Source organism: Danio rerio, chromosome 25 (assembly GCF_052040795.2).
Source record: "Danio rerio strain M-AB ecotype USA chromosome 25, GRCz13ab, whole genome shotgun sequence".
NCBI lineage: Eukaryota > Metazoa > Chordata > Actinopteri > Cypriniformes > Danionidae > Danio > Danio rerio.
The window spans coordinates 6,237,570-6,252,349 of record NC_141045.1 but is presented as its reverse complement, the minus strand read 5'-3'; the positions used below and the strand labels follow the sequence as shown (position 1 = coordinate 6,252,349).

General features: G+C 31.4%; 1 protein-coding gene across 1 annotated transcript; it reads right to left on the bottom strand.

Moving 5' to 3' along the window:
• Positions 1–3,256: 3,256 nt before the first annotated feature.
• Positions 3,257–14,418, bottom strand: nansb (N-acetylneuraminic acid synthase b). The gene is given in 6 exon segments (NM_001007420.2): positions 3,257–4,373; positions 6,358–6,624; positions 8,245–8,399; positions 8,685–8,784; positions 10,689–10,904; positions 14,211–14,418. Coding segments are annotated over 6 exon segments (1,059 nt in total). The 5' UTR covers positions 14,343–14,418; the 3' UTR covers positions 3,257–4,184.
• Between the last annotated feature and the right edge of the window lie 362 nt (positions 14,419–14,780).

The window sequence follows — 14,780 nt, the reverse complement described above, 5'->3', positions numbered from 1 at the left end:
AGTTCTGTCGGCACAAAAACCTTGTTGATATTAGAGGTCAGAGGAGAATGGCCAGACTGGTTCGAGCTGATAGAAAGGCAACAGTAACTCAAATTACCACTCGTTACAACCAAGGTATGGAGAAGAGCATCTTGTCCAACGTCCAACCTTGAGGCAAATGGGCTACAGCAGCAGAAGACTACACCGGGGTGACCCTCCTAACTAAGAACAGGAAACTGAGGCTACAATTCACACAGGCTCACCAAAATTGGTCGATGGAAGATTTGAAAAACTTGCCTGCTCTGATGAGTCTCGATACCTGCTGCGACATTCAAATGGTAGGGGCAGAATATGGTGACAACAACATGAAAGCATGGATCCATCCTGCCTTCTATCAATGGGTCAGGCTGCTGTGTGTGGCACATTTTCTTTGCACACTTTGGGCCAATTAATACTTTGGGACGTGGTGGAATGGATAATTCACATCATGGATGTGCAGCCGACAAATCTGCAGCAACTGCATGATGCTGTCATGTCAATAAGGACCAAAATCTCTAAGGAATAATTCCAGTACCTTGTTGAATCTATGCCACAAAGGAATAAGGCAGTTCTGAAGGCAAAAAGGGGTCCAACCCGGTACCTAATAAAGTGGCCGGTGGGTGTATATTAAAGAATTTTGGAAATAATATCAATTTGCTCGACTCAGTGGTTACTGGTTTCCAACATTCTTCAGGATATCTTCTTTTGTGTTCAACGGAAGAGAGAAACTCACACTGGTTTGAAACAAGGGTGAGTGAAGGATTTTTAGATGAAATTATGTTTTTTTGAGTAGCAAATATACTTTAAATATACGTTTATAATATGTCTATTATAAAAGATTTGTTTTAGAGACACACCCTGATTTGATAAGATATGCTGTAAAATAAGTTTATGATTTAGATTATTCATCAAATACCCTTGAAAGACTTTTATCAGATATTTGTATGCTTTTTCTGACCAAAATACAACACATATGCGTGCTATCTGGGTACCGTGTATTCTTCAAGCTCAAAATATAATTGTGTTTGGATGCCATCTTGTGTTCAGACGTGGAAATTCATTCAACGCTAGAACTCTCAAGACTGCATTGTGGCATTTTTTTTAGATGTTGAGTGTCACAGCGGAATGAACCACCAACTTATCCAGCTTATGTTTTACACAGCGGATGCCCTTCCAGCTATAACCCAGTACTGGGAAACATCTCTTGCATTCACACTTATAGAATGTAGTTTATTCAGTTCACATATATAGGCTACCGCATGTGTTTGGGTGTAGCACCCGGAGGAAACCAAATATGGGGAGAACATGCAAACTCCACACAGAAATGCCAGTTGACCCAGCCGGGACTCGAACCAGTGACCTTCTTTCTGTATAACGACAGTGCTATCCACTGAGCCACCACGCCAACCATCCCAAACCAAAAATATTATTTACTCAACCTCAAGTGGTTTCAAACCTTTTGCCGTTTCTTTCTTTGTTTGAACACAAAAGATATTTTAAAGAAAGCTAAAAACCTCTAACCATTGACTTCCATAGCCTAGTAGGGAAAACAAACATGGAAGTCAATGGTGGTTTTCGACATTCAACTAATATAGCTATTACACAATACACCACAGTTCACTGTAAAAGACAGGACAATTTAGCCATCAGTTCACTAATACTGTTCATTCATGAACAGTGTTGTAATACATTTTATAATACACTATATAATACACTTTAATTTGTATGGTTTAAAAACACTACTCGGCCTATAAATTATGACAGTAGTAAGGGATAGATTAAAAAATATTGTAAAAAGAAAAAGAAAAAGAAAAAAGATCTAATTAATATGAATTAACATTATTTAATCAGAGTATTTGCAAAAATTTGTAAAAAATTAAAACCAACTCACCATCCAGGCAGATATTCCGAGGTATAGCTGATAGAAGTACAAATTTAACTTGAATTTAAATAAATTAGCGTTTATACAATCTGTCCAGCAGGTGTCGACACTGCACTGCATTTCAATCTTTTCAAAACTGAATTATAATAAGAAGCTTATATTAAATCAATACATTAGCTGCGTCCCAAATCGCATACTTATGCACTATTCTACGCCATTTTGTAGTATAAATAGTGTAAGTAGTGTGTTCACACTGAAAACTCTAAAGATAATAAGTGCACTTTAATTACCCGGATGATGCACTCATTCAGCCGCTAAAATGAAGTGTGAAATGATGGACACTTCACGCACTCAACGACCGCAGGTTTAAGCCGCCATTTATTTGAGTGGAGAAATCATTGGTTTATGATCACGTTTTATTCCTATCAAACATTAAAGTTAATTTTATATAAAATCATAGTGTACACAAAAATCTCTGGGCTTGCTGCTTAACAAATACAAAATATTCAACAATTTATAAAAAATGAATAGCTGCGTCCCAAATCGCATACTTATGCACTATTCTACGCCATTTTGTAGTATAAATAGTGTAAGTAGTGTGTTCACACTGAAAACTCTTAAAATAATAAGTGCACTTTAATTACGCGTATGATGCACTCATTCAGCCGCTATAATGAAGTGTGTAATGATGGACACTTCATGCACTCAACGACCGCAGGTTTGCTTACGTGGCGGAAGGGGCGGAGCTATCGGACGCACATGTTGAATAACTTTATTTATTTTGGATGGAGAAAGCAAAATTCTCCTACGAGAGTGATTATAGCGCTCCCCGATGGTGAATGCGGTTATACTCACGGCAGGTATTATTTGATAATTCGGTCGTTTATTTCACTTATTTGGCAACCGTCAAACATCATCAGGAAAATGGTTTGAATTTCCGTTTAGTAAAAAAACATTAGTGTGCCATTTGGGACAACACTACATGTACTATTCTGTTAAGTGTGTAAGTGCATAAGTACATAGTGCATGAGTGCATAGTGTATAGTGTGCCATTTGGGACGCAGCTAATGACTTTCTGGCCATCGGATATTAGGCATGGACATATATATTGCGATCGTGATTTTCGAAAGAATTTAATTGCTTTGTAAACGTTTATTATTACTATTTCATGAGTCTCCCCATACAGTTGAATAAAGCGCTTGGACCCGGAAGCCGATTCGCGTGACGTCAAACTTAACAAGCGTCTTAGCTATTTACGAAATAGTCGATCACGAGACGCAAAATGGCGTCTGAATGAAAATGGGGCGGCAGTGACGGAAGTTCGGAGGATCCTCAGGTTTGAAAAACAACTCACTCACATTTTATAACATTTATTTTGTGTAAACAAGAAATAACATGCTTGTCTCAGAACCTTGCTGCCACTGCTGTAAAATGAACCCACGTGTATACTATATTATACACATATTCTGTGTTACAGCATATTCTCTATTAAAAGTGTTTGTTCACTACAGTTACAATGGTATTAGTCAGTAAGGGATACAACAAGCAAACTTGTGACTTTAAACATATTTAAAATCAATACATGATGTCATCTTTGCGTTTAATCTCAACACAATAAGTAGGCCTAACTAAAATAAAAGACAAACGTTTTGAATAGCCTGCAAAACTAGAGCACATTGTTGAAATGCTTAGGCCTATTAAGGTATGAATTTAATGTAAGGTCAATAAAAGCAAATTCCCATAACTGGAAATGAGCGAAACGTAAAAAAAAAAAAAGTACAAATGAGAGGATTGTACAATTCATACAAACCAGCAATTGTACAATTTATAAACCAGCAATAAATGTAAACAGTTACAAAATGTTGAGAGATTGTGTTGATATACTTGTGGTGTAGTGCTTTTACGTTTATAATCTACCTCTAATATTTATAAATATGTGTATTTAAATACTAAAAGAATTGTAAGATAAATCCCCTTCATTGCTCCTTAAAGGGACAGTTCACCTAAAAATCTGATCTTAATTTACTCAACTTCCACATGGTCCAAACCTGTTTGAGTTTCTTTTCTCCTGATGAACACAAAAGGAGATATTTTGAAGAATGTTCAAAAATGGTAGCCATTAATTTTCATAGTAAATACCTTCCTGGTGTAAAGGTCAATGGCTACCAGTCTTCAAAATATCTTCTGTTGTGTTCAACAGACTCATGAAACACAATACCGGTCTAGAACTAGAGAATGCTCATTTTTGGCTAAACTGTCCCTTTATGTTTTAAATGGCTAATCATCAACCTTTAATCATGGCATCAGTAATTGTGGCATCTTTCTCCAAGTTCACAGATATTTTCTTGCCAACCAGTTTGAAGATGTTCTCTGGTCTCACACCTTGTGGTTCGGCCACTTTCACCGTCAGCATGTCAAGGGTTAAAGTCTCACCCATTTTTAGTGGTTTCTGGGCCACCACTGATTTACCCAACTGCAAAAAACATAGAAATTAAACATATATAATAAATGTTATATTAAAACAGTGATATAGATTTCTTATTTAAGCAAATATAATCGATCATGGATATTAGTCTAGAGATAACTAGTCTAGAGCGCCATCTGCTGTAAAAACTAACCTAGTTCCATCTGCTGTTAAAACTAGCCTAGAGCTCCATCTGCTGTTAAAATTAGCCTAGAGCGCCATATGCTGTTAAAACTAGTTTAGAGCACCATCTGCTGTTAAAACTAGTCTAGAGCGCCATCTGCTGTTAAAATTAGCCTAGAGCGCCATCTGCTGTTAAAACTAGTCTAGAGCACCATCTGCTGTTAAAATTAGCCTAGAGCGCCATCTGCTGTTAAAATTAGCCTAGAGCGCCATCTACTATTAAAACTAGTCTAGAGCACCATCTGCTGTTAAAATTAGCCTAGAGCGCCATCTGCTGTTAAAACTAGCCTAGAGCTTCATCTGCTGTTAAAACTAGCCTAGAGCACCATCTGCTGTTAAAATTAGCCTAGAGCACCATCTGCTGTTAAAATTAGCCTAGAGCGCCATCTGCTGTTAAAACTAGTCTAGAGCACCATCTGCTGTTAAAATTAGCCTAGAGCGCCATCTGCTGTTAAAACTAGTCTAGAGCACCATCTGCTGTTAAAACTAGTCTAGAGCACCATCTGCTGTTAAAACTAGTCTAGAGCACCATCTGCTGTTAAAATTAGCCTAGAGCACCATCTGCTGTTAAAACTAGTCTAGAGCACCATCGGCTGTTAAAACTAGCCTAGAGCGCCATCTGCTGTTAAAAACTAGCCTAGAGCGTCATTTGCTGTTATAAACTAGTCTAGAGCACGATCTGCTGTTAAAACTAGTCTAGAACTTCATCAGCTGTTAAAACTAGTCTAGAACTTCATCAGCTGTTAAAACTAGCCAAGAGTGTCATCTGCTGTTAAAACTAGTCTAGAGCGCCGTCTGTGTTAAAAACTAGTCTAGAGCGCCATTTATTGTTAAAACTAGTGTGGAGCACCATCTGTTTTAAAAACTAGTCTATAGCGCCATTTGTTGGTAAAACCAGTCTAGAGCACCATCTGTGTTAAAGGATCACGAAACACCAAAACACATTATTTGAGCTGTTGACAGTCGTATATGTGTCCCACACTGCTAAAAACACTATTAGGACACCTATATTTCACTAAAAAGTGTAAATTGGTTGTTTTTGCGTTATTTCAAGCAAATTCGTACTTCCTGTTTGAAACGAATTTTTGAAGCTGCGTCACGGTCATGACATAATAGCGTGTATTCCAGCGTGCAGACTGGGCGTCTGTGCCAGAGTGAGTCTTATTACGTCTTACAGTGTGTTGCATTAATGCATGAGTAAGGCTTGGTTCAAACCAATCAGCACGCTCTATTGTGCAACTTCATTAATATTCATTAGTGTCACCGTGTTTACACCACCAGTTGTCAAAACTAGTCTAGAGCGCCATCTGCTGTTAAAACTAGCTTAGAGCTCAATCTGCTGTTAAAAATAGCCGAGCGCCATCTGTTGTTAAAACTAGTCTAGAGCTCCATCTGCTGTTAAAAATAGCCGAGCGCCATCTGTTGTTAAAACTAGTCTAGAGCTCCATCTGCTGTTAAAAATAGCCGAGCGCCATCTGTTGTTAAAACTAGTCTAGAGCTCCATCTGCTGTTAAAACTATCATAGAGTGCTATCTGCTGTTAAATACTAGCCTTACAGCGCCCTCTACTACTAAAAACTAGCCTTGAGCACAATCTGCTGTGATAATCATCTTTAGAGCGCCATCTGCTGTTCAAAACTAAGCTCAGAATTGATTCATGCATTAAGAAAATCTAAGAAATTATCTATTTATTGCAATGCATCAATTTATCTCCAGCTCAGCTCTTGTGCAGTCAAATATCAACATTTGGTAAATTAATAAAATGCAAAATAATAATGGCAATAGTAATATAATAAATAATGAAATGTGACCTTGCTGTGGCATGAAGCCTCACAGGGCAGCATCTGTTTGACTGGTGACCCCATGGCCATCTCCACCGCCCGGATGGCTTTCACCAGCTCTGCCAGTTCATCAGGCTCCAGCGAGGCCGCATGGTCACTGCCTTTCCAGCTTTTATCCAGAGTCACATGACGCTCCAGGACTTTTGCTCCGAGAGCCACAGCAGCTACAGACACATGGATGCCTGTCTCATGTCCGGAGTATCCGATGGGAATGTCCGGAAACTCCTTCTGGAACTCCTGTGGTGGAAAAGAGGTTAATAAAATGTGCAAAGAACTCACTGCTTTTTATTTTATTTTATCACGTTTACATGAAACTATCCTCTAAATATAGTTAATATCTCATGTCATATTCATTGATTTACTCATGAATTGGCATAGTTTTGGTTAAAAAAATATTAATAATAATTAAACACATTTTGAATTAAGAGTTTTTTTCAAATATTTTCTATTTAAATGTTTGTAGTTTTTAGTTGTATTTTTTGCTTTTGATTTGCAGTTTACTATATTTCAAGTTTTATATTTTTTTTTATATATATTTGCAACCAAACTTTTTAGCACCTTGCATATTAATTTATCAAATTAAAATGCAGCAAAACCTGACTAAATACAACAATTTTTAATTTTTTTTATTTAATTTTTTTAATTAAAGTTTATTTTGTTATATTATTATAGTTTCTAATATTTTCTGTTTTTATATTTATTTAAAATAATTTAGTTTAGTTTTTATAAAAATAATAATAATACTAATTACCATCATCATTATTATTATTATTATTATTATTATTATTATTATTATTATTGTGTTGTTGTTATATAATAATATTATTATTATTAATAATATTAATAATAATAATAATAATAATAATATTATTATATTATTATTATTGTTATTATTATTATTATTATTATTATTATTATTAATTAATATCCAACTTGTGTGAAAAGTTTTCTTTAGTCTTAAGTTATTTAAACCTGATAATGTTGACAACTTAACTTTAATCCAACTATTTGAGTCTTTAAATAATACCAGTAACTAATTATTATTTTTAATTTATTTACAGCTTATTAAAGATTTATTAGAAAAAATATATATATTTACCAAACATATATTTTAAAATGATTACATCTTATTTAAATTCTATCCAATCAAAAAAGTATATTCATATTTAATTATTTATTTAAAACATTAGTTAAATTTTTTTAAATGCATTCAAAATTTTCAAAAACAGTGCTCAGCATATATCAGTACACCTCTCACAAATCTAACTTTTAAATTCATATTTTAATGGGAAGCTATACAATATTTTATTTGTGCATATTCATTAGATTAGTCAGTACTGAAGCCAAATCTGGAGCTTATATATCAAAACAGCTTACTATAATGGTTCAAAAACTAATACATCCAAATTTACGTTACAGAAAAATATTAAATACAAAGTTTAAAAATAAAGAGAAAAATGTAAAATTTAGTTGAAAATAGGTTGCAAGGTTTGTAAGTTTAATTTTTTTTTTGCAATATTTTGCTTGAATTTAATTGTATTTTCTTTCAATTTCTAAATATGTTTGGTGACTAAAATATTATTTTAATAAATATATCTGTTTAATAAATTTGTTTAAATGCAGCAAAATACATTGCCTATATTCACTGAGAAATTGATAAAAAAAAAATATTCAATTTCAAAACTGTGGTGTACTCAATTATACAGAGCACTGTATTTCAATCAACTACATGCTAAAAAGACATTTAATTTGCTGTCATTATGCTTTTTTATTTTATTTTTATTTTTTTACTTTTAACATTGCTGAAAAAAAACTTTCATCCACAACAGTTCCATAGTTGATGAATTTGTTTCTCACGGTGATCAGACTGAGGTTGACGTGCTCTAGCGGCAGCGGATAAGCGCTGGTGCACTGCAGAAACGTGAAATTAGCGTTGTGTTTCTTGACAGTTTGATAAACGCAGCGCATGGTTTCCATACTCTGCATTCCACTGGAAATCACCATAGGACGACCTACAGTACAAAAATACAACGGAAATAAACCTTAAAACATAGAAGAACCCCCCCCCCCCCCCCCCCCCACACACACACACACACACACACTCAACCAGAAAATCCACTCCAGGATTTCCAGGTTACTCCTCCTCTGCCCTCCAGCCAATCAGAACAGGGTTTTCCAGAATAAATGACTTTGAACTCACTGTACATTAAAAAACAACTCAATTATCAGTTCAGCATCAACACACGACAGTCGTCTCTCTGAATGTACCACATTTTTTCTAGTAAACTGAGATTTACCCTTTTTGGCTGTTTTCTCGAGGTAGGGGATGTTGTTGGTGTCGGCTGAGGCCACTTTGAAAAACGGCACGTTTATTTCGTGAAGAAACTCCACCGCCATCTGAGAGAGGTAGGAAAATAGCATTATGTGGATCATTATTCATGTTAACATATTAAAAGTTCAGTCAAAAGCTTTATTTTAATGGTTTTAAAAAGATTTATACTCACTATACACGATAAATATGATATATAAAACACATTTGACATATTCAGCTCACCAAGGCTGCATTTATTTGACCATAAATACGGTAAAATGTGCAATATTATAGTTTAAAATAGCTGGTTTCTTTATTAATGTAGTTTATAATTTAATTTATTTTTATGATTTGAAGAAGTTTTACTGCAGTTTTTATTGTCAAACGATCCGTCAGAAATAATTAAATAAAGAAATATTTATTATTATTATTATTATTATTATTATTATTGTTGAAAACTGTTAAGATGGTTCACATTTTTGTGCAAACTGTGATTTAGTACCAGTCAAAAGTGCCATTAAAAAGGACACATTAAATTAAGAGAGTTTAAATCAATGTTGTTCAAGTTATTTTTTAAACAGTGATAATTATAATAATCACTTGTATGTCATTTCATAAATTAATTATAAATTAAACAAAGATGTTAAAATATATTAATTATAAACATTATTATTAATAATATTAATATTATTTATTATTATTACTATTATTAGTGTTGAAAACTGTTGAGATGCTTCATATTTTTGTGAAAACTGATTTAGTAACAGTAAAAAACGGCATTAAAAAAGCACATTAAATTAAGAGGGTTTAAATCAATGCTGTTATTTTGTAAATTTATTAAAGAATCCTACTAAATTAGTAAAACTATTCTTTTTAAACAGTGATAATTGTAATAATCACTTATATTTCATTTTATAAGTTAATTATAAATTAAATATGAACATATATTAAATACATTAATTATAAAATATTACTTATAAACACCAATAATTAATCATAATAGAACAGTAAATCAGCGTATAATGTTGATTTCAGGAGAATCGTGTGACACAAAAGATTGATTTAAATTCAGCTTTAAATCACAAGAATAAATGACATTTATCCTAAAACATTCTTATATCCTAAAACATGAACATTGAAAACTGATATTTTTAAAGTAAAGTTTACTGTTTTAATATTGTTATTATGTTAATAAACATATTAATAATGTGTTTATTATTAAAATCAAACAAACTGCAGCTCTAGTGAGGAAAATAAGACAATTTAAATACAACCACAAATAAGGACCATATCGCAAACATTTGGCTACAGTATATGAAATATTGTGGAGTTAAATAAAATATAACGAAAGTTTATTGAACTAAAAATGCTGACATCTGAAATATATATATATATTTTAATATTGAAATATAAAAAATGTAACTTTCCAAAAAAAAAAAAAAGGAAATTAAAACATTATGAGATGTTAAAACAAATGTCAATACTTCTGTCAACTAAATGGTAAAATCACATTTAATACATTTTATTATGCACTTTGAAAAACTTTTAACACTGGCGAAATAAAAAAACAAAAAAAAATTACTCAAAAATATTTCACTTAAAAATTATCATTTAAAATTAGCTGAAACAACACAATTGAGTTTTTTTGGGACATCTTGATTGTATTATGTTCGATCAACTTAAATTTGTAAAAACAATTAAGTTGAACGAATCAATTTTTGTTGGGAGAACATGAAGTAATTGTGTGGAGCCCATAATTTTTACACTGTATTCACTAAAAAAATATTTTAACTGCTTGTTCAACCTACTTAGGCCTATTTAAAATGAGCTGAACTACACAATTCTTGAGATTTTTTAAGGGGGCAACTAAATTCTTTTATGTTTCATCCACTTAAATTTGTTATAGGTAAACTTAATCTTCACTTAATAATTGTGTGGAACCCAGCATTTTATTTTACAGCGTAGCCTTATAAAATGGATGTTTATTGACCTCGTCCATGCCGGATGCGGTAAAAAAGATGCCGATGTCTGTGGCGTATTGCTGTAGTTCTCTGTACTGCTCGTGACTGAACTCCAGATGGTGCTTATGAGCTCCGTATGTCGGGCCCCAAGCGTGAGGGGATGTGTAAAGCCGATCCAGAGCGTTTCTGGTGAATCTGTGCTCGATCTCGCTCTTCTGAAACTTTGCACAATCGGCTCCACAGTCCTGCGGTGAAAGGGGGAAAATAAAGGTAAAAGTCTAATTAATATAACGGTCACACTTGGTTTCATTAGTTAATAGCCTATATTTACTAACATGAACTAATTATGAACAATAATGCATTACAGCATTTATTAATTATTGTTCAGCATTTACTAATGCCGTTTAATTAAAATGTTCATGCTTGTTAACAATAGTTAATGCACCGCGAGTTAACATAAACTTCGACTGTATTTTCAACAAACATGAATAAATACTGTAATAAATGTAAATAATGCAAAAAAATCATATAAAAAATTGATATAGTGTTCTAGACTTTTTATTGACTAAAAAAAATACTAATATTACATAAATGACGGTGAATTTATTTGAAGCAGAGGTGAGATTTGTTTTTCAATTATTGATTAAAATGTAATTTTTACACATTTTCTTTAACAAATATTATGTGTTATTTTACTTTTTGGTTAAATAAGTGTTCATTTAATCTGCTAACGAGAAAGAAACAAATGAGAAATTAAAGGACAAACTTGTTTGTAAATTATTATTATTGTTTTTGTTTTTTTTCTTTGTAATTTTGGCTTTTCTAGTGTATTTAATTGTAATGTATATTTTGTCTTTAGAAATTTGTACTTTAAATCAGGAAAATAACATTGAAAAAAATAAACAAGTTAATTTATCTTGAGTTTAGATTTTATATTCTTTAGATTATTTAGTTAGAAAGTTTCAAAGTTATTTAATTAATAGCTTTAAATTAAGTTACTTTTTTTTTGGTCCACCGACCTTTGTTTTTTAACCTAAATATTACAAGTAAACATTATAAATATTAATGTAATATAAAAAAAAATAATAATATTAAATATTACAAGATTTAACGGTTTTCAGAAATTTGTATCTGAAAACATAAAAGTATACTGGATAAAAAAATTAAAAACTATATTTAAAGTTCAATTTTATTTGACTTAAAATTCTGGTGATAAAACAAAATTTTTTTTTAAGAAATCGTACTTATGCAGAAAGTAAAGTTGGAATATATGTTTGTATTATACAACCTGAAAGAATTTTGATTAAAAAAAAAAGCAGAAAAGAAAATGATTATTTCCTATTACTAGAAAAAAACACCTAGTTAAATAAATGACTGAAAACATAAACACTGAAAAAATTTATTCTGGAAAATCTTTGACTTTAATAGTCTTTAGGAATTGGCGATATGGAGATAGACAATTATTTATTTCAGCTTTGAAAGAAGTAAATTCTTTTTGATGTTATTATTAATATTTTGAGTAATTAGAAATAATGTAATAGTAATTATTATTATTGTAAAATAGCATTTTAGCCTTTAGAAATTGATATCTGAAAACATGAAAATAATGTATAAATATCTAAAATTGTTTATTAAGTCAATTTTATGTAATGTGACGTAGGTTATGATTTAAAATTCTGGTGATGAAAAAAAATTACTTTTGCAGAAAGCATAATTGATCAAATTAAACCCAATCCGATGTGAAGTAGTAAATAAAAAAATATATATATATATATAGTTTAAATATACAGTTAAAGTCAGAATTATTAGCCCACCTTTTTATTTTTTTCTTCATTTTTTAAAACCATTTTAAGGTGAAAATTATTATTCCCTTTAAGCTATATTTTTCCTCATATTTTACAGAACAAACCATCCTTATACAATAACTTGCCTAATTCCTCTAACCTTCCTAGTTAACCTAATTAACCTAGTTAAGCCTTTAAATGTCACTTTAAGCTGTATAGAAGTGTCTTGGAAAATATCTAGTCTAAAATTATTTGCTGTCATCATGGCAAAGATAAAATAAATCAGTTATTAGTAATGAGTTATTAAAACTATTATGTTTACAAATGTATTGAAAAAATCTGCTCTCCTTTAAACAGAAATTGGGGGAAAAATAAATAGGGGGGCTAACAATTCAGGGGAGCTAATAATTCTGACTTCAACTTAATGTGTATATTATAAAACCCGAAAAGATTGTGCTAACAAAAGACGGAAAAGAAAATGATAATTTCCTAATTAATTGCTTCGTATACTGTAAAACAAGTAAAAAATACTAAGAAAAAAAACATTTTGTTTTTATTTTATTGACAAAAATTGGCTTAAATTCTACATATAAAGTGACATCTCCGACATTTTCTTCTGTTTAGAAAAAAAAATCACACATACTAGTTATAGAAGCATAAATAAATTTAATTGGAGTAATAACATTATAAACCCTGAAATTTATTCTGGAAACATATCTGGATTTGATATTCTTTAGAAATTATAGTGAAATGGAAATGTACAATTATATTTCAGCTTCTATTTGATGTTAGTCTTAATATTATGAGTAATCAGAAATAAAGTATTATTATAGTAAAACAGCAATTCACTCTTTAGAAATTTACATCTAAAAACATAAAATTACTGCATAAATAATATCTAAAATTCCATATTTAAAATCAATTTTATGCGATATGATGTCTGTTGGTTATTACTTTTTATCAAAATGTATCAATTTAAAGCTAATCCGATGTCAAGTAGTGAAAAAAAAAACACGCATTCAAGTTGAAATATATATGTGTATATATATTTTAAACCTGAAAAAAATTATATAACATAAAAACAGAAAAGAAAATGATGATGATTTCATATAATTAACAGCTTTGTATAACATAAAATACTAAGAAAAAAACAAGTATTTTTAAATTTTATTGACAAAATATGCTTAAAATTCTAAATATTAAGTGACCTCTCTGCCAATTTATTCTGTTTAGAAAAAAAAAAAAAAAATCACACATATTAGTTACTTCAGCATAAATAAATTACTAAAGGATTATAAATCCCGAAAAAAAATAATTTCTGGAATCATATTTAGATTTAATATTGTTTAGAAATTAGTAATATGGAGATAGACAATTAGTAAATTCAGCTTTTAATGAAGTAAATTCAATTTGATGTTAGTCTTAATATCACATGTAATTAGAAATAATATAATAGTAATTATTATTATAGTAAAATAGCAATTTAGACTTTAGAAATTAATATCTAAACACATAAAAATACTGCATAAATAACCTAAAATTCTATATTTAAAGTCAATTTTATGTGATATGACAAAGGTTATGACTTAAAATTCTAATGATGAAACAAAATGATATAAATAAATGACTTAAACATTATAAATCTGCAAACTTAATAAATATAAAACACAAAAAACAACAACAACTACTATTATGCAAATTAAAGAATGGTTTTGGGATTTCCCTATTCTAAAATACACGTGAGCATGAAATACCGCATATCTTTACCTTGGCCATTCGGATCATTTTTTTGGCGATTTCTACATCTCCCTGATGGTTCTGTCCGATCTCGGCGATGATAAAACAAGGGTTGGAGCCCCCAATTTTTCTCCCAGGGCAAAGTTCAAACTCGACAGGCATTTTATAAAGCGATTGCTTAACTGATCAGTGATAAAGATGCTGGAGACGTGTTTCACCTGCGCTGGAATCAGCAAAAGGGGCTGCAGAGAAGGGCAGACTATAATTTAAAGAGAGACAATTCGAGTGCTCCACCCAAAAACCACAACCCACAATGCCACACAGTCAACCGCGCATCTTGAAACATTGATTTCAGGACTGGTTTTGACAGCATGTTGTTTAACCAGAATAATAACCCGAGGAGACCTGTCATTAAGTTGGACTGTTTTCTGTGTAAATATCTTTTGGCATTTAAGGTTGCGAGAAAACATAAATGTGCCACGTTTGCTGGCGTTGAGAGGATTGTTACGAATGAGGAAAATAAATTAATGTTTGACAAAGTGCAAAGTTCGTTTTATTGATACATGTCATAAAAGATTTATAAGTGTACAATAGAGGTGG